The following is a 20,586-nucleotide window of genomic DNA, read 5'->3' on the forward strand; positions in this document are numbered from 1 at the left end:
ATCTGGGATGTTGGTTAGGCTGGAAGCAAAATTGCAGAACTGCTCCCAAATGATATTTTCCGGCACAAGGCACAGGTTGGGATCCTTGACGATGCGAAAATCGGACTCGTGCTGGATCAGATGGTAGTATGTTCGTAAATAACCCAACGCGGCCCTTCTGATACGCACTCCTTCGCCGTTGTTACCGCAAAGATTCTCTTTCCAGAAATTATACGAGCCGATGAATCGCAGAAGAGGCTTGATGAACATGCGGTCGTAAATCCACACAATATGTAGCTTTGAATCCCCTGTCACTATAATCGAGCGCCGTTTCACAATTTGTCGGTGCAGCGGCGATATGCTACCGCTGTCCTGTTTCAACATCCACCAAAGCTTATCTGAAACTCTATCTAGATTGTCTGAACAAAGCTCTGCCGTGAGCAGTTTCCTGATTTGATCCTTGCTGTGAAGCGAGACGCGGGGGAACCCTGGCACATATCCAGTCGATTCGTCCTGGACGAGTGAATGGGCTAATGTAAAAGGTGACTTAGACGTGTTGGGAATCATAGTGATATGAGACTTGGGAGGCTCTCTCTGTCTAAAACTATTGATCGACTGGCCAGCCCTATTAATAGGCATACGTAACTCATGAACTTAAGTCTCAGCGTTTAAAGGCGAGTTATTATTGGTCATGAATGAGGTCATTGTACTGCACTTTCGTGCTGTTTCTATTGGCTTTATTTTGGGGCAGCGATAAACACACTGTGGCTGGGGGTCAATTGAGAAGGTAGAAATCTTTTGTTACATGCATACTGGCGTCAACAGACCCCTTTTCATATGTCTACGACGCGGTCGCGAAATGCGTGCGGTTAAGATGTCGATTTGCATGTACGCGCTCAGGAAGTAGTATCGTTTTGCGCCACAAAAGTAAAGCTATCTGCGGAGGTTGCGACGAAGGAACGAGCCAGCAATGAGAAGGTTTATCACGCACTTTTCATTTAAAAAAACCGGCAGGGGATCGAAAACACTGTCCCTCTTTCAGTGAAAGAGGAACTAGCAGGGGTATAAGCTAATGAGAGATGTAGAATTTCCTCTTTTACTGAAAATTGGACGGACAATAGGGATGTAGGAACCAGCCGCTATTACACAGCTTGACTCCTCTATAGGGATAACCCTTACGAGGACCCGGGCTACTTCAGCAGCCTCTATTAGCAGAGATACCCCTACAGGGATAGCTAGCTCCTGCTGGAACCCCTCTAGAAGGTCCCCTTAGGGCTTCTATAGCCTCTATATACCCTTTCTATCTCTCTCTTTATCTTTATTTCTTACCTTTTTTGTTACAACCTCAGTTGCCCGTCACGTGCACCCCACACTTTCCTCCAATCTCCACGGCCCTCACAGGATCCCATCAGCAAGAGCTGATCCGTTATGCAGTACTGATCCACCACGATCAATACTGATCCCGCGACAACCGCACTGATCACCATCCACATTCACTAGTATATAGACCACATTCATTAGCACTTTCATAGATTCTAGCTCACCAGCTATCAATAAGACTTCTTTACATCAATAAGCTTAACACGCATTACTTGATCATTAAGAGACGTGACACTTCGCACCGCTCAGCATCACGCCCTACGTTATCTACCAACATAAACCTAAGAACGGATTAGTTTATCCTTTGGAAACCACAACCGTCACATCCTGAGACTTGGATAATAGTTGGGCAGTATGGGTGACCTCAGACTTTGATGGTATACCTCTTAATCAGCCCGAAAGAGTCGGCTGAGGGATGTCATACTTCTGGGCGGCTTGGTTATGTGAGAGGCCGTTATCTGTGATATCTAATATTTCTTTAATAATGCCATCCTCTGTATAAGACGCTCGAGGCATGTAGCTTGAAGTGGCGACTCCCTGTTCCCCATGGCCGCCTCAGAGAGGTGACGTCAGGATTACGGCATGGGTGGATGCCTCAAGGACAGAAGTTTCGGGGCCGCAATTGCATTTCGACGTGATTCGCGACTGGCGTACAACGAGCTTGAATATAGCTTTTATTCCCGTGGCTGAGCTAATCATGACCCTCAAACACTAGTATAGCCCTAACCCTCGCCAGCCACGCTTCTCCTTCGTTAGACGCACGGGCATCGAGGCTCGCGTCGATCGGTCCAATCTGACCAGGCCTTGGCCTCACTCCTCCGGATCCCTCCTCTGAATATTAATCCACATGTCTTCAAAGAAGGCCACACCCCCCTTGACCTGATATCTCGCCGGCCTCTCAGTATCACACAGTGTCACCTTAAAGTTTCTGAAAAACTGCAACGGCGCCTTGTACATCTCCATTTTAGCTAGGTGCTGGCCCAAACACACTCTGCTCCCATAGCCAAACGTCATGCTGTACTTTGTATACTCGCGCGCCTTTTCCTCGCTCTCCAACCATCTCTCGGGCCTAAACTCACCCGCATCATCCCCGTAAATGTTCGTGTCGCGATTAACCAGGTACGTATTCGCCGTGACTTCGAGACCCTCAGGGACATATTTCCCGTCGAGTTCAATTCCGCCTTTGGAGACCAGACGCGGGAAGATGCTGGAAGCGGACGGAACGAGGCGCATGGCTTCGCGGACACAAGCTACATAGTACGGGCAGTGAGCTAGGACTTCTTCCTGCCGAGGGATAGGACTCGAGAGCTTTTTGGCATGGGTGGCAGCATCGAGCTCGGCCATGACTTTGGTGTATATGGGTGGGCTGGTTAAGACATATTTGACGAGAGCCTGGAAAGCGGTGCCTGTGCTGTCGGCGCCAGCGAGGAGCACGATTAAGATCTCGGCCTTGATATATTCGAGAGGCAGCGGCTGACCGTTCTCGTCGCGAGCTTCGATAAATGTCTGTAACAAATCAAACCTCACAGTCTTTCCCACTTCCAAATCCCGAAGGTGCTTCTCAATCAGATCGTCGCGGAACCGCATCAATGCCCCGAAGCCATTCTCATGCTGGGGTTTTGCCACGAAGAACTTGTCGCCAATCCGTGTTTTCTTGATCAAGTTGGTCAGAGGGTACATGCGTGCCATAATGCCAAATGGCAACAGCCCGTCGCGCAAGCCCTTGATCAGACCCCCGACGTCGCCGCCTCGAGAGACGAAGCCAAAGGGGGCGCCAAAACCGACCTCTGACATGACGTCGTAGGCGATGTAGACCGCCCAAGGGCAGAAATCGAAAGACTTCTCCCCCATTTGCATTGCCGCTGCCGTGTTTGGGGAAGCGAAGAGGTCATCCAGCCGGGAAAGCCAATAGCTGAGCTGGGCATCCACCAGAGGTTCCATCTTTTTTATATTGGTGAAGCTGTAGGGCGCCGAGGCAATCCTGCGATATCGCGCATGCATCTTATGGCTCTGCATATTGAATATAGCCTCAGTCGAGCCTGTGGATCCTGTGATGTAGTGCTGCGACTTGTCGGCGGCGCGATGATATATGAGTGGCAATTTAGTCGCATCACTAATGAGGAGCATCGTAGGCGTGACGCGCATGACTGGGCCATATTTCTTGTGCAGCGCTTCGCACACATCGTTTTCTCTTCCTTTGATGTTGTGATAGGTAATCCAAAGACGCGTCACGCTTCCCCAAAAAGGGCCGGGGAAATATGCGAGAGGATGGAAGAAGCGGTAATAGACGATCTGATAGAGTATGCTGAACAAGACGTAGCCCGCCACAGCCAAGGCAATGGTACTGAAGCTAGGCAAAGATATGGATACTGTTGGGGCCATTATGAAGGTTGATTCAGATCAAGTCAAGGGTAAAAGATTGTGAGTTCATCTCAGCATAATAATGCAACGGGTCCAGCTGAGAGCTTTCCTTATCTGGCCTTTGCTAGCGTCAACTCCAACAAATCAATGAGGAGGATGACTCGTCATGTGTCAAGATCTTGGCCTTTCCGATTGGCACACGTCATCATGCGACTCTGCCTTATTGCAGATAAACTGCCCAAAGGTATGTCTGAGATTTGGAAAGCCATGACGAGGTCAACCAACGACCTGGTGTCTGGATCCTCGACATTGCTCAGGGTCGTTCTCGGTTGACACTGCCAGCTCACATAGCCGCAGATCCTATATCATACGCTCCCCGTGGCGACCGTTTCTCTTCCCCTGTATCTTCAAACAGGAACTCTACTATACACATACACCAATGGAGTGGCCTTGCGCTCTGAGCGCCTTACATTTCGTCAGGATATGGCTTCCTACCCCAAACAACAAACGCAGGCATGTAGCAGTGTATTCGAGGGTTGGTGATATCCCGGCGAACATTGATGAGAGATACCTATAAATGAACTAGTGAGCGGACTTTTCGATATCCTAGCATGGTAAAATCATGAATGTCGTGGTGTCTCGAGCTCTACTTACCTCGATCTGAGCGCTCGTTCGCTCAAACGCCTTATTGAAGAGCTGGTAAGAGAAGCCGCCTAGCCCCTCCAAGATGTTTGCCCCCCACAAATACCCTATTTCCCTGAGCCGGCTGTCCCTTGCCCACCCGTTAATGGGCATTTTGTAAATACGCTGTTGCACATCAACGAAGCCGACCCTCTCGAATACCTCCTTAAGGGTGGCCGCCAGGATGGCGGGACGACCAAGCTTTTCTGACGCCACAATAAGATCATTGGACCATGCGGCTAGGGGCCCGTTAGGATCGAGGGTGCCATCGTCGCAGCAAACCTTGCCGTCGACTTCTTGCGACTCGAACCAGCCGCCGGGTTCGAGCGCGGCGAAGGCTTGCTCGGCGATCTGAGTCTCAAATGCGGCCCAGCAGCCGGAGGTAGCTCGTGTATGGATATAGTCAAATTGTTGCGGGAAGTCCCATGGGTCGGTCCTAGATATGATGGGCGAAGACGGTCAGATCTAAAGCCCACTTACTTCCACCATGTCAGCAAGTGTTTGGACAGGCACTTACGAATCTTCGACGTAAAAGTGAACGTTGGGGGGCACCTCCGCTGGTTGGATGGGGGATAGATCGGTTCCAATAACCAGGGACGTAGGGAACAAATCGCCCATCTGGATAGCCCAATCGCCTACACCCGTGGCCACGTCGAGAATGGCGCGCGGAGGCCTCGTGGTCGAGAGCGGAGCAAGATAAAGCCTGTCGTCCAAGAGTCTCTTGATGCACTCGCCCTGGAGTTCCAGGCGCTCCTGCTCCGGGGTGTCGTTAGGAAAAGCGTATGCTGCATGCCGGCGGTCAGCTTCAAAATTGGGGATGCAGCCCAGGGTCAGCTTACAGCCGGCACGATAGGCGTGGTACGTGCGGCCAAACTGCTCGGGAAAGGCCTGCACGCTGTCCGATAGGGAGGTAGAGTCATTCTCGCTGCCGCATGAGTTAGCATTCGACGATGCCGATGGTGGGTCTTTAGTGGAAGACGCTGACATTGTCTCAGGCTGAAGTCGCAGAAACCAAGCCGTCGAATTAGCAAGCAACTCCCCACAAGGTCGTCAGCGATAGGGTCCGCCTACATCCGGCTCGATGATACTGCCTGTTCTACCGCCCGCGCTCGTCATCGAGCAGTTGAAGGTGAACTCGAAGTCACGACGATTCTCATGGCCGGCGTCGCGGCTACCGGGGACGTCCTGTCGGTTTTTCATGTCCGCCGCCGATCGCAAGTCTCCGTTCGACCTTGTCCGCCTGCACGGAGTCATCTTGACAGAGGCGAAACGGAGACAAATGATGAGACAACAAAAGAGCCAGTTGAAGATGCAAGTTGTCGTTTGCTCTGCCTTAAGTGACTGCAAGGAAATTAATTCATCCTGCCCCGATATTAGTGTGAGACTAGGAATGGGCACCTTTCAAACTTGTCATACTACGTAGTAAGCCGACTCTCAATCTATTAGCATCTTACCTACCCAACTGTTAGAGAGTTAATAGAGCCCCAAGGACTTGCTAGAGACAGAGGGTCCGCTATATCGCGCGGTCGTAATTGAGGCGGTATAGGGGCTTCAAAAGCAAAGGAAGCCGGCCCTAGGTATTAATGTACCTCGGCTAAAACGAGCTCTTATGGTTGGCTGGTGTTTTTCTGTGGCTTGGTAGCCTGGTCAGCACTTTGAAAGGTGGCTTTTGTACCATAAACGTCGGCCTCTATGGACCGAGTGGAAGGAGGATTGGCTTTTTCCGGCACAATTCTTGTGAAGGGGCGCCGCAAGAAGACAACGAAGAGTCGGTCAAGGAAGGATAAGACAACGGCGAAAGCCTCATTTGCATTCTGGTATGAAACCACAAAAGCAACAAGAAACACGCAAATGCTCACATGCTGGCGTCGGTGTTGAAGTCTCGCTAAGCTCCGTCATTCTTTCCAGGTTGTCGGGAGTCCCATGGGTCTGGTCCAGGCCCTGCCGCACAGATGGGTGTCGCCTTTGCAGGGCAACCCTGCAGGTGTTGGCGAAGTGGCTGACATTGGGATTGGCCGCCACTGTGGGGGTCTAGGCCTCTCCTCAGTTACCTTCAAACAGCGATTTGCAAGGACACGGGCCCAGAATTCTTCAGGGAAATTGCCTCTCTCGCTCTCTCTTCCTATCTGTGTGTGTCTGTGCTCGCACGCGGGCGTTCCAGCAGATGCAACTGTCGTATTTTGGCCGGTGTCGTTTGGCTGGGTATGACTAAATGACGAACACTGGTCGTCATTTGCTGTGGGTGCGGGGTGCGGAAGTGCCCGTTAGTGCAGGTGGTTAGCGGGACGCCTTGGACTTGCGGGAACGGGTAGCCAAACAAAGTTGGGTCCTAGGAAAGCAGCCGGAGCCAATGGCAGGAGGGGACTACGGAAAAAAAAAAAAAAAAAAAAAACGAAAAAAAAGGGGGGGGAGGACGACGAAAATCTCCACGAAGTCGTCCGACCAGCTCAAGTATTTTCATAATTCTGAACTGCGCGGTAATTTTCCTTCCTTATTTTCATCTTCCCCTCCCTTGCCTTACCCGCCAGACCCGACGAAATGGTACGGGACCCAAATCTCAGCGCCCGGCCCTATGGCGTCCCTCGGGCGATTCGCGCCAACGAACTGGGGCTTGATGACAGCGTGGCATCACGCAGCATCCGAGCGCTTCCGCATTTGGCTTAAACAGTGCGAGATGGTGTTGTTCATATTGCGCAGTAGTGCTAGGTGAAAATATATAACGTGTATAATAAGCGAACGCAACAGACAAGCGAACGCAACAACTATACTGTGCACCTTAAAAGTATAAAGCTTAATTTTCTAAAAAGTGATAACGTACACGATAAGCAAGTGGATCAGACAAGCGAGTGGATCAACCCACTTTTCACCTTAAAAGCTATTTTTTAAATAATTCTTAAAAATCGAAATTAAGCTTAAAATGGCTACCATTTTAATAGCTTATATATAAGTCCTAAAATAAGCTATATTAATTTCCCTACATTTTTAAAAAAAAATCCTATATAGCTATAAACCTTAAAGTCTACTTATACTGTAAAATACACTGTATTTTAAGGTTTTCTATATAAAATAAAATATTTAAAAATATTTAAAAAAAATACTTACTTATATAACTAGCTATACTATTTTAGGAAATAATTTTATTAGATTTTTAACTAATTTATTTAAGCTCGAAAATACTATAGGGTAAGCTATTATTAGCTGCACAGTATGCTGATCCACTCGCTTGTCTGATCCACTGGCTTATCGTGTACGTTATATTAATATAAAATACATAAAAATACTATTAGAAAACTTTTAACTTAAAACCATGTATATAAGTATTTTTATTGAAATTTCAAAAATTTCATTTAGCTTAAAAAATAAAAAAAAGGAAATTAAACAGTGCAAATACATAATTCCTAAATAACCTTATAAAGAGTTTTTATATAATTTTAAAAAGCTAATTTACTTAAATTATATGCTAGATTTAATGTATTAGATAATTCTTAGCTATTTAAAGCTTAAATTGAATTTTTAAAAGTAATCTAAAAATCTGCTTTTAAGGTGAGAAGTGTGATGGTTGGGTTCCAAACAGGTAAGCTAGACTGTTCTAGGTTTATGTTTGCAGGTGGCGTAGGGCGAAAACTGGGCGAAGCGAAGTGTCACGTCTCCTAATGGTAGATTCAATGCGTGTTAGGCTTGATCAATGTAAGGAAGTTTTATTGATAGCTGGTGAGCTAAGATCTATGAAAGTGCTAATGAATGTTGTCTATATACTTGTAGTGACTCACGGTAGTGAGTCGAGGTGAGTCGTGAGTCTGATCGTGAGTCCTAACGAGCGGCTCACGATGGAAATGAGAAGACAGCATTGAGTTGCTAATTGATTGGAGGGAATTTGTGGGGACCACGTGACGAAGCTGCGGGGATCGTAACAAGAAGTAGAGTGCTGCGTTCGCATATCATACAGGTTATAACGTGGTTGATAAGCGAGTGTCCCAAACAAGCGAGTGTCCCAGTATACTGTGCACCTAGAAATAACCTACCCTATAGTACTTTTAAAGCTTAAATAAAATAGCTAAAAATCTGTAGAAAATATTTTTTATAATAGTATAGCTAATTGTATCAAATAATATTTTTTTAAAGATTTTTAGCCATTTTATTTTATATAGAAAACCTTAAAATAAAGTGTATGTTACAGTGTAAATAAGCTTTAAAGTTTATAGCTATATTTTTTTAATATATAAGAAACTTAATATAGCTTATTTTGAGACTTATATATAAGCTATTAAAATTATAGCTATTTTAGGCTTAGTTCGGATTTTTAAAGAGTTTTTTAAAATTTGAATTTAAGGTAGAAATAAGACTGGGACACTCACTTGTCTGGGACACTCGCTTATCAACCACGTTATTACATTAATTTCCTAAGCTTTTCCTAAGGCAATTGATAGGGACGCACCAAGAATTGATAGGGGCGCATCGTCCTTAGGGACGCTCCAGCTTTTATAACATCCGATTGGCCCAACTTTTCAAGGCCCATAAATACTTCACCATGAAGGCGGTGAAGCCAGCTCTCTTAACAACTGTAGCTCTTGTTGTTGAATTGCGCAGAGATGTTGGGTGTGCTTAGTAAAATTAAGGTGATTATTCTTATTAACACGGTGAGATCTCTCTAGGGGTTTATATCCTATGTGATTCCATCTAGGACTTTTAAGTGTGATCCTGAAGTCAGGTGGAAGCTCCCAATTATTCCAACAGTACTTCCTAGCCCAGAAGCAACAACATCGTTGATATTCTTTAAGAATGGATTGCGCAAATGTGCCAATACGCTAGGTATGATTTATTCCACAGAATTAGAATCATTCCGTTTAGGGCAACTATTTACTTTTTCTCTTACCGTGGTTGAAGGAAGAATCTCTTCGTCGCTGTTCCGCAGCTCTCATTGACTTCTTTGTCTCCGAATACCCGGCTGCGTCTTCCGCCCACTAGCACGTACTCCTGTCGTTCTCCCCTCTCTGAGAACAGCCGACCGGCGGCGCGCCTGATGCCGGTGTCGTTTTCGAGAACGTGATTCGCAGCTAGGACTGGGGCTTCGAGCGTGACTTCTTGAATCGCTCTCTGAGCTAGGATGTGACTCCGATTGGAGCATGACGAGAGACCTAATGATTGATGGTTGAGAGACTGATGTTCGATCATCTGCTCACTTAGATTAAAGAGAGCTAAGGTCGGGTACTTCGGGAGCGTCGGCAGAATCCTGCCTGCACTAACAAAAAAGTGACTGACGAATCAGAGGCTGCAAAGCTGGAGCGTCCCTAAGGACGATGCCCCCCTATCAATTCTTGGTGCGTCCCTATCAATTGCCTTTCGTAACCCTAAACTAACGCCCAAGGTCATCCAGCACAAGTACTGTAATGAAAACGCCAAGCATTACCGGCTGGTAAACTATAGAAAAGCCTTAGAACTAAGTGCTTACTATTAACCGGTATATACCACAACATGACGAGCTATTGACGCGCAGTGGCGTTAGGCGCCCACTATCCCATCAGACACGCTCCATAAGATGAAAACTAAACATCTCATATTTTTAGACGCTACTTAAGCGCTAATTATTACTTTTAGAATGATATAAGTGGATAGTACAGTACAATGTTGAACAGGCTCAGCTTGCATGAAGCACAAATAGCCTTATAATATTCATTTAGACTACACTTATGAATTAAGAGGGATAGAGATTTGCAGGTTTTTGAAGTACTAAATCCGTTCAGCATGAGACAGAGTGTTTCATCCGGTCTAGAAATTGCGGACCGCCGCAAAATAACGGAGTGGATTGTGGCTTGTTGGTCTGGATTTCTTTAGAGGTGCCCACTAAATGTTAATCGTTGAAGCTTAAGGGCGGGTACTATATGTGTGAAGCTAGTGATAGCCTCTAATACCAAGTGCTAGACACTGAGTAATATTTGGCATTGAAGTATGCCTTAATGTTTGTTTCAAGTTGGTGTACTATATAGTTACCTGTTGGCAAAAGAGTACTGGTTTCCTTTTAGGCAAGTTGCAGCATATAAAATTAGGGCTCATAACTTTCAGCCGGATCGCAATGGAAGATAGAACACAAGCTAAGTAAATTAATTTTAGCGCCACACAGCGCAAGACTTGTCATTTTATTCTCAGGTGACTTGCGCCATCGACACTATATATATCTCGTGCCTACATTTTGATCCTCGACCTGCAAGTGGTCTGATTAACAAACTGCTCAAACTGATACTCTATCCGGAACATACATGGCGGATCTGCAACCTGAATCAATGAATAGACCGTCAGCAGTGGAGCAAAGTCAAACGCTAATAGTCGCTAAGACAAACAATCACCTCACGGGTCACAAAACTACTAAGTTGCAAAGATCGACACAGAACCAGGTCTTTTGGGTTCTTCGAGCCCTTTTCGGCGTTGTAGGCGCTATTCTTTACACTGCATTATACATCGTTATTATATTTGTTTATGTTCGACGCCGTGGCGACAATAATGTGATCGACTCACCCTACCCTGTTAACGCAAAGATCGTTTCAGGCCTCTGGTTCGTTTTCTCAGTCTTCATTCTGGACTTGAGCCGTATAGGACTGTCGGCTTGCGAAGCCGCAGGTTTAACTTTGATATCTTTCGCGCCTTCAACAGCTGTGAAGCTTTTATGGCATGCTGATAAGTCTTGGTGCACGGTGACTGGGTTGCTTAGCGTTATAACCACAGCGGTCACTCTTTTGTGGCAAAGGCTCAAGGATGACAGGATTAGACCCTCGCGATCTTTCCCTGGGAGACTGTGGTGGATTCTTTTGTTCATACATGCTCCACTGTGGATTGCCGCACCGCTGTCTGGTTTAACGTTTAGTCTGGGCACTATATCGACACTTACCGCCAACGACTTCTCAGTCATTGGTGTTAACGAGTCAACTTTCGACTTGCGGGGATGGACGACAGTTATGGACGTTGCGGTTATTCGCTGGTCTCAAAACCTACAGACAACCCCGAAAGCACCAAACATCTTCTACGCGCCGGCAGGTTCGCAGCACGTTAGTCAGACATTTTACAACGACAGAATCAGTACATTTCAGGATGGTGACTCGATTTCCTTCTTCGCAGCTCCTGAGGCCGATTCCCTACTGAACGGCACTGCATGGGGCTTGAAAGGCAATATCAGCTGTCGACTGGTCAACCCACTTAAAGACCTGCAGTTGCTTACAGTTCGGGATCTGGGAGATTTTTCTAATACTACTTCCGGGCCTGTTGGATATAAAGAATCGTTCGATATTTATGGCGCCAGCTCCGCAATTCTTGCAGCCAGCAACAGCAGTTCCGAACAATTCAGGTCCAAAGGCGAAGATGGCTACAGTTACCCTAGTAGTGTGAAGGGAACGGATGGACAACCTGTTCATGACAGTCAATTGGAAATTGTCATGTGGCAATATTACAACACGTCCGATGTTGAGGATCCTACTATGAAAAAAATGAGAAACCGAGACGTGGTGGTGGCCAGCCCTCTTCCTGAGCCATCCGCAAATCCCGACATCCTGGCTTTTGGCTTGTCATTCCAAATACAGTCCTCTGTTGGTTATGCCGAAATATCAGCTAGACAAAGAACTTACTCCAACTTTCGGTGGTTTGGAAGTTCGCCCGTCCTGAGGAATGAGACTTATGGACTTGACCCGGACTGCCCGGGTTGCTTGTCTGACGAAGTCCATTGCGACGATCTAAAACAGTTGCAATGTCAGAACCAAGAACAAAAAAATCAGCAAATGATGCAAACGATCTCGGCGAGACATATAATTATGTTGGAAAACTTGATACTGGCCGCCCTTACTTGTGAAAAGATGGGCGGATCCATGGTACCACAGACTTGCTTCAATGCCTGGTACATGGCGAATGTTGCAACAGGTGGAAAACTGTACGCACATAGGTATGATTCCGAATTACAGGCCCCGGCACTTAGTCCCGAGCGCATGCGGCTAGCAGTGTTGAAACTAGCCGGCGAATTGGCGGCCGCGATGATGGGACCTGGGGTGGAACCATTTAAGGGAGATCTGTCGGGCGTCCAGACCATTAGGGCACTTAAACCTGGTGTCATCAATTGGAAACCAATCCTGGCATTGCTCTGTCTTTGGACGCTCGCTGTCACTATCTCGACAGCTTTCTTCCTATTTAGAGGATGCGACGCACCTTTACTAGATGGGTACCAGTTGTTTAAGGTTGGGGCTGAATGGGGCGAGGAGGTTAAAGGAGCGGCACAAGATAACTTCCAGTTCTGCGAGGTGCTTCAGGCAGTTCCAAAGAGGGAAGACTTTGAAAACAGTTTTAAAGGACGACCGTTTGGGATTATTGGAGAGACTCTTAGAAGGAGAGAACGGGGATTAAAACACAGAGAATGTTAGGGTTATTAAATTAGTGAGTTAGGGTAAGTATTAGCTATTTTAGCTAACGTGGTTGATAAGCAAGTGGGACAGACAAGCAAGTGGGACAGCATACTGTACAGCAAAAAATAGCTTACCCTATAACACTTAGCTACCTTAAATAAAATAGCTAAAAATCCGAAAAAATATTTTTATAAATAAATAACTATAGGTTATATAAATATATTTTTTGTAGATTTTTAGCTATTTTATTTTATATAATAAAGCTTATTTACACAGTGCAAAGAGTATAAATAAGCTTTTTTATATATAATTTAAATAATAAATTAACTATAATTATTCTATTAATAATATAGCTTTTTTATATAGTTAAATATATAACTTTTAAATTTTAGCTATTTTAGGCTTAGTTTGGATTTTATATTAGCTTTTCAAAACTGGCTTTTAAGGTATAGGTTAAGCTGTCACGCTTACTTGTCTGTCCCACTTACTTATCAACCACGTTATAGTTAAATATTAAGGTAAATTGCATTTTATTTATTTCCTTCTGTATGTAATTGCTTTTATGCTTACTGCTTAAGGTTTAAAGTAAACTTTATGCTTTTTTTATACTATATAGAATTAACTGAAAGCTACTTATTAAGCTTATAAGAATAAGTAGTAACTGTCCTTTTTAATAATAATATTTATTAGCCTTTTAAGTTAGTTTTATAATTATCTTTTAATACTATTTAATAACGTGTATGATAAGCGAGTGGGCCAGAAATCTTACCCTTCAAAAGATAAACTATCATAAAAACATAATAAACTATCTAATCAATTAAAACTACTCATTATTCTCTTCCCTAGATATCTCAGTTACTACCTGACAGGTTCTTGCATTATGCCCAGTCTTGCCGCATATTCCACAATGCCTTTCCCTCGGTCGCGCCGAACTTCCCTGACCACCACTTCTCGACGATTCGGCCACTACCTGCGTATTAACATCTATCTGATCAATTAGTTCCTGACCTCCCCCTACTGTTAGTACCCCTCCTTTCTGTAATCGGGTTCTTTTTGCCCTGCGGCGTCGGCTTAGTGCCTCATTTGCCTGTCGAAGTTCTCGGTTCTCTGCAGATAATATGGTAACCTTGTGATATATTCTGGTTGCTGCCTTTGCAAGAGACTTTGAAGCCTCTATAATTGACTCTTGGGAGCTACTTTTATGTCCTCTGATTCGCCTTTCGAGGTATTCAGATTGAGATTTTACCTCACGGACTGTATTTGGGGTCTTTGGAACCCAAGAGGTGCATGCGCTAGCCTCCTCCTCAATAGGTGTTGGAGTCCGTAGCTTTACATCAAGTTTTGAGATCACATTTTCTGGGTTAAGAGGAACAAGCCCGGCTCCTCTAAAACCCCCTTTGATATTGCTCTCCGTCATAGTGGCTTGAAAGGCGGCATAAAAGGCCGGGAGGAACTCGGTCTTCGAAATATAGGTTATAGAGCTTTTCATCATATGCTCTATTTCTCGACTATAAGCCCTCTTAAGGGGCCCAAAGCACCCGACGTCAAGAGGCTGAAGTAGATGAGACGCATGAGCCGGCATACAAAGCGTAATAATATTGTTCTCCTTGCAATATAGCTCAAAGTCGACGGAATGGTGACTTTCGTGGCCATCGAGGATCAGAAGACGATAGGTACCAATTGTTCGCTTCAATGAACATCGGTTAAAGTGTTTTAGCCACTCGAGACCAGTCCCGTTATCTGTCCAGCCATTTTGAGTCGTGGCGATGGCCCAATCGCCCGGGATGTTGCATTCTTAATACCAATTCTGTAGGTGATTTTGGCCCGCAACCACGATGAACGGCTCGATCGCCCAGCCTACTGCATTGATCGCTTGGATCACTGTAACCCATTCTCGGTTTCCAGGCTGTAATTCTTTAGGCCGTCCATGCCTCTCTATACATGTAATGACCATACTGGTTAAGAAAACGCCCATCATAAAGCCGGTCTCATCAAAGTTCCAGATATCATCTGAGTGGATACCATACTTCGCGATCGTGTTCTGTACGAGCCTAAACCAGTTGCGAATAATAGTTGGATCTTCACATTTGGCCCTCTGATAGTCATATCTCCGCTGAAAACGTATCCTGAGTAGTGGTTGTCGCTTGACGAAATTCATAGCCCAGCGCGAGCCGACGCGTGGCGCGTCGCGGTCATCAAGCAGTCGATTAGCCATTTCTTCAACACCACGCAGTCGCGGGGGATATCCTCGCGAATCTAGGTCGATAATGAACTCAAGAAGAGTATCTTCTTCTAGTTCAGATAGCTTCCGTGAGTTAGGCATAGTATCGCGTCGAGATTGAACCCCTTGCTGGCGGCGACGTAAGGTATTACGATTGACTGTGTAGATTTCTGCGGCGCGTCAGATACTTAGTTTTGGATTATCTTGAAGGGCCTGAAGTGCAAGATTAAGATTAGCCTCGTAGTTTGGTTGTGACATATCTGATTGTTGAGAACTAACTGATAAAGTAGAGAAGATGGAAGGTGAAGGATTTTTGGCCCACTCGCTTATCATACACGTTAATACCTAGACCCGAATATCGGCGTGCCTGTTGGTGTTGAAGTAAGGAGAATCCTCCCCATCCTCGTCCTCATAGGCATCCTCACCCATCTCGGCATCTGAACTTAGCAGATCCACAATCTCCTGGCCGTTACCCCCAGAGCGCTTGGGATCCATGACCTCACGGTAACCGCTGTAGTATCTCCACAAGATAAGTAGAATCTCCGGTCCATGAATCATGACTTTGTCAGGCTGGATGCCTGGAATCTTAGACATCTTGTCAAGAGAAGTTGTCCACTGTATGGCCATGACCCGAAGCATCTTCTCGGTAAACAGTGGTGATCTGAGCCCTTCCCGCTTTCGGATTTTCTCCCCTGCTACCTTTGCTTCCCGGACGAAATCGTCAACAATATCCCGGTGTATTTCGTTCAAGTCCTTCAACTCGGCACTGATGGACATTAGAAGCCCAGGCGATCGCGAGGGCGGCTTCAGTGGTTGGTGGTCAGGCAGCGCTTCAAAGGCCTCTTCATCCTCGTCATCGTTTATCATAAACCTATCATTCGCATAGCCGTTCAAAGTCATGGAGCCATTCTCATCGTCGCTTTTCACGGTAAGAGTTTTCTTTTTCCATCGCCCAACAGGTAAAGACACATATAGCGACGGCATGGCCGTCACATCCTGATCCTTCGGCTTCTTACTGGCTTGCTTCGACCGGGTCTTGGAAAGCTTGTTAGTCGCGCTCTCTTCCTGCACTTGAATCGATAACATGAGCTTCCGTTGCCCTGAGAGAAACAGGCGGTATGTCGATCCGAGTTTCAAATACTGGATTGCCATGCCATGATGTCCGACTTGGTTGTTCTCATGAAATGCCTTCTCGGCTAACAGATTGTCGAGTACTCGAATAAGCTCATGCCTCTTGAGGTTCTTTGCCATTCCATACCAGTCGTCTGAGCTACGTGCCTCATGGGGGGGTACTTCCTCCCCATGAGGATGTCGGCGCATTGCACCGCAGTAATCCGCCTCTGCGCCTGAACAACCCTGATGGCTGCAATGGCATCCTCAGAAAATTCTCGTTGTTCAAAGATTAAACCAGCTTTGCAATTGTCGCAAGTCTTGCGGCACTGCTCTGCACTCAAGTCCTCGCCAAAATAGCGAAGAATTTCAACCCGACGGCAATCAGACTTGTTGTCACAAAACGCCGTGACACGGTTAAGCATAGTCATCTGGCGCTCCTTTTGCTCATTGTTACCCTCACCATCAGCGATCAACTTTTTCAGGATCCTTATATCCTGCTTGCCATAGAAAAGAATGCAATCGGAGGGTTCTCCGTCTCTGCCTGCGCGACCCGTCTCCTGATAGTATCCATCCAAGGTTTTTGGAAGTCCGTGGTGTATGACAAACCTCACGTCTGGCTTGTCGATGCCCACGCCGAACGCAATTGTTGCAACGACAATCTTGACCTGGCCCTGCTGCCAGGCAGTTGTACCTCAACCTTCTCTGGGGGTCGAGGCCTGCGTGGTAGTGCCTGGCGGTGATTCCTTGGATCGAAAGACTCTCCGCAACTTTTTCTGCGTTCTTTCGTGTGACCGTGTAGACAATCCCACTCTGATTCGCATATTTGGACATGATCAGCGACGCGATCTCGTCCATACATTTGGCATTCGTTGTCTTTCCGTGAACCTCGTAGTGTAGATTTGGACGATTGAAGCTTTGTGAGAACGTTTGGCAGTTGTCCATTCCGAGATTGTGCCTAATGTCGATGATGACGTTCTGTGTCGCGGTGGCTGTGAGAGCCATGACCGGCACTCCAGGATATCTCTGGCGGACTTCGCCCAAAGTTTTGTAGTCTGGCTGGAAATCATGGCCCCATTGACTGACGCAGTGAGCCTCATCAATGATGATGCGTGCAAGTTTACCTTTGTGATGCAGGGTTCGCATCCCCTTGTTGAAGGTAGTGTTCTTGCTCACCATTTCGGGGTTAACATACAGGAGCTCAATGTAGTCCTCTGGGCTTCTCTTCTCGAAAGCAGTCATAACCTGTCTCTTATATTCAGCAGAGTACTCGCCATTGAAAGCGACAGCCTGAATGCCTAGAGCTTTCATGTGGTCAACTTGATCTTGCATCAAACTGAGCAATGGCGACACCACAATGGTGATACCCTGAGTCTTGCCAGTTTTGATAACGGCAGGTAATTGGTAGCATAAAGACTTGCCGCCACCCGTTGGCATAAGGACGAAGGCATCTTTACCTCCCAATGTTGCATTAATAGCCTCAAGCTGATTATGGCGGAATCCTGTCATTCTGAACCGGTCTTTGAGCATCCTTTGAACTTCAGGTGACCACGGATGTTTCATCAGCTCGGCAGGGATTGACTCTGGCGCTACTGACGTCAATAGCTTCTTTGACGAGGTTAGAGGCTTTGCAACAGCTCCAGCATTACCAGTTGTCACCGAGACGACTTCTCTAAAGTCTTGCGAAATGGGAACGTGGGACTGACGGGTCTCATAATCCTGTGCAAAAGCAAGCATCTCCTCATCGTGTCTGAAGTCACTAAATTCATCGCCAGGGTGACGACGTGTCGCTTGAGGCGGACTTCGACTGACTGGTGCTAAGTTTCTTACAGCTTTAAGCACTGACGGGAGCTGGAGTTCATCTAGACTAGAGAAGCCGTCGTCATCGACATCAAATTCTGCATCCACAGGCATGGGATCTGCCATTGATGATCTCGTCGCCGGTCTTGACTGATAAGGTGCATTTGAGGGTTTCGCGGTGTCTTTGGGAAAAGAGGAGCCCCAACAGCGTTGTTTCCCTGGGAGATAACACTCCTCCTTTACGAGGCCTCAATCCTCGATGTTGCTGGGTACTGCCGGTTCTCAGAAGCTTTGGGCAGCTGAGTCTCATGAGCCACTCGCGTACCCATCTCGCTTGCTAGTGTGGCAACATTGGACATCATAGACATGTTGGCACTCTTTTGAAACATTGGTTGAGTGTCCTTCACAATGACTGATGCAGGAGGGCGACCATGCGTTGGTTTCTGGACAGTCCCAAGGAAGTTAGCTACATCTAGCCCAGTGCCATCGATTGTTTTGAGTAAGACATGCTCCACCGCTTGGATTTCATCGATGAGGTCATCAAGTCGAACTTCGTCCTCATCCGTGTCAAGGCCTTCGGCTCAGGCTTGAGTAATGATTTGGGTAAGCTCTTCGCGTTTCCTACAAAGTGCCCTATACTCATCCGTTGGGGCAGTGAGTTGTTTGAAGGCCTTCTGTGGTCGTAACGATCGCTCTTTTTCTGACTTAACCTCACTTCGCTTCTCCTTCGGCGAGCGCTCATGAGTCGCTTTTATGAAATTCTTATCGTTTTGCTGAATGAGCTTTTCCATGAATTGACTCCACTTAGTCAAGGTCAATGGTTGAGAACTCAACTGATTCAGAAGAAACAATGTTTGACTTGATTCGGGATGGGTTTTACGGGGAAGTTCATTGAAAGAATTTCCAGGGGTAGCCTTGGCGGTCTGCGAGCTGTTTGACGCGATGGCGCGCACTCTAGGGGCGGCTATTCCTGGAGTAATGAGGCGTTGGGAGAGCGAAGCAAAGTCTGGCTGGACTGCAGGCATAACTGTCGGTCCTGCATGAGTACAAATTTGTGCTGGTTTGTTCGTAGGGACTTTCAAGACGGCGATTGAGCTATTATGGGAAGGGGGCATCAAAAATTCTCCGTCGGAGTCAGGAATGAATGGCTCATCCCTGCCATCCTCGATTCGAGGAGGAAGCGAGTTGGTCTGATGGACTGGATTGGAAGCTTCAGAATTAACAGCAGACTCCTTCAAAGGGCTTGTTAGTCCCTTTGAGGGATGTTGAGTGTCGATGACAGGTAACGCTTTCCGAGGGGATTGCTCATGAGCAAGCGGGGTCCCCTTGTTGCCCTATTGACGTACTTCTAACCGGTATGCACCAGTTGTACGGGCCCATCTGTCTATTCGCATAGCCCTGAAAGGTCTGCTGGGCCTAGCTATGATGACAGGTATCCTCTGTACGATCTCACACCGGAGCGTGGACTTTCGGGAGGAACGCTTGCTATACTACCCCGCTGCCGAGGCCGGAGCCTACTAGGTTGTACAAAGTAGCACGTTTAAGAACTAGATAGAACCCTAGACTATGCGGCGTACCACTAGCCTAGGTATTAAACCAGAGCTAAGCCCTATTTGCAATGCGAATTACAAGATCAGGTACGAGAGGTTGCTCGTCCGGTTTTCCCTCGCCCTTTCAGGCTTGGCCGGATTTACTCCCTTCTCATATACCCTCCAAGACCGTTTTAGTAGGCCGCACGCCAGAGCTGCCTCGTGGGCTACTTTTTATTTTCCGCAATATTCATTTATATGGGCAAACGAAAAAATCGACTCACGGCCACCAAACCACAAAACCATTTTGCACGCATTTTTTTCAAGAGTGCATATACCGACTATTTCGACCAAGGCGAATCGAATGGTAGTTGTCAGACATTACGTGTATTCGGTCCATTGATCCAGATTTGTATATTCATCTTGTATTATGTTCAAGTTCTGCCCCTTAAAGGTTTACCATTTCGGCTGTAATCTTAAAGTATCCCTGCTTGCACGTGACACCCAGTGCCTGTTCAACAGTAGTAGTCTCATCTTTATATGATATCTATAGCTACCGTGTTATGTTATGTTATGTTATGTTATGTTATGTTATGTTATGTTATGTTATGTTATGTTATGTTATGTTATGTTATGTTATGTTATGTTATGTATATTTTTCGTCCGGGGGGCCGTAGGCCCCGAAAGTCCCCTAATGGGGCACAGGACGTGCTGGGCTAGGGAAAATCGGATCTATCTAAACGCTAAGTACAGAAAGCCATTGGTTACGGGGGATTAGTCATTCGCGACGCGAAATTAGACACCCCCCTCGAAATCCAATTTCTACGAACGCGTCGACAGATTACACACTATCCAGCATATCATCGGCACAAATGGCGCATCGTACCGAGCCTGTTACCCGTCAGCGGGATGACCAGGCGTGGCTGCAAAATTGCAGCCGTTCATCAGTCCTGATGTCAGAGAAGCTGAGATCAGCTTGTGCACGCGGCAGCTCGGGACTGCCTCAAATGTTCTCGGCCAGATGAAGGGCGCAGCAACGCCCTTCACCCGGCCATGAATATGTATGAGAGAGAAAGGTGACAAAGGAAATATGAAAGGATAAAGAGGGAAGGAGAGTTGCGAGTGCCTCTCGGGTCGCGGTCGCCTAATA

At 46.6% G+C, this 20,586-nt stretch overlaps 5 protein-coding genes across 5 annotated transcripts; 1 reads left to right on the plus strand and 4 right to left on the minus strand.

Moving 5' to 3' along the window:
• Nucleotides 1-522, minus strand: FOBCDRAFT_98824 (uncharacterized protein; the record flags this gene model as incomplete). The annotated part of the gene is made up of 1 exon (XM_059612287.1): nt 1-522. A coding segment is annotated over one exon (522 nt), but the record flags the coding sequence as incomplete, so codon positions are not given.
• Nucleotides 523-2,169: 1,647 nt separating this feature from the next.
• FOBCDRAFT_186720 (flavonoid 3',5'-hydroxylase) lies at nt 2,170-3,857 on the minus strand (the record flags this gene model as incomplete). The annotated part of the gene is made up of 1 exon (XM_054706162.2): nt 2,170-3,857. The coding sequence occupies exon 1, from the start codon at nt 3,739-3,741 to the stop codon at nt 2,170-2,172; it is 1,572 nt and encodes a 523-aa protein (XP_054562137.1). The 5' UTR covers nt 3,742-3,857.
• Nucleotides 3,858-4,186: 329 nt separating this feature from the next.
• On the minus strand, nt 4,187-5,388 carry FOBCDRAFT_139139 (S-adenosyl-L-methionine-dependent methyltransferase; the record flags this gene model as incomplete). Its single annotated transcript, XM_054706163.2, has 4 exons — nt 4,187-4,291; nt 4,375-4,837; nt 4,919-5,186; nt 5,241-5,388. The coding sequence occupies 4 exons, from the start codon at nt 5,386-5,388 to the stop codon at nt 4,187-4,189; spliced, it is 984 nt and encodes a 327-aa protein (XP_054562138.2).
• Nucleotides 5,389-10,655: 5,267 nt separating this feature from the next.
• FOBCDRAFT_277297 (uncharacterized protein) lies at nt 10,656-12,794 on the plus strand (the record flags this gene model as incomplete). Its single annotated transcript, XM_059611538.1, has 1 exon — nt 10,656-12,794. One exon carries the CDS (start codon nt 10,656-10,658, stop codon nt 12,792-12,794), a length of 2,139 nt encoding a protein of 712 aa, XP_059465477.1.
• Nucleotides 12,795-15,342: 2,548 nt separating this feature from the next.
• Nucleotides 15,343-19,287, minus strand: FOBCDRAFT_204571 (P-loop containing nucleoside triphosphate hydrolase protein; the record flags this gene model as incomplete). The annotated part of the gene is made up of 6 exons (XM_059609131.1): nt 15,343-16,193; nt 16,256-16,667; nt 16,717-18,089; nt 18,233-18,481; nt 18,533-19,117; nt 19,254-19,287. 6 exons carry the CDS (start codon nt 19,285-19,287, stop codon nt 15,343-15,345), a joined length of 3,504 nt encoding a protein of 1,167 aa, XP_059465478.1.
• Nucleotides 19,288-20,586: the final 1,299 nt, after the last annotated feature.

Source organism: Fusarium oxysporum, chromosome VII (assembly GCF_013085055.1).
Source record: "Fusarium oxysporum Fo47 chromosome VII, complete sequence".
NCBI lineage: Eukaryota > Fungi > Ascomycota > Sordariomycetes > Hypocreales > Nectriaceae > Fusarium > Fusarium oxysporum.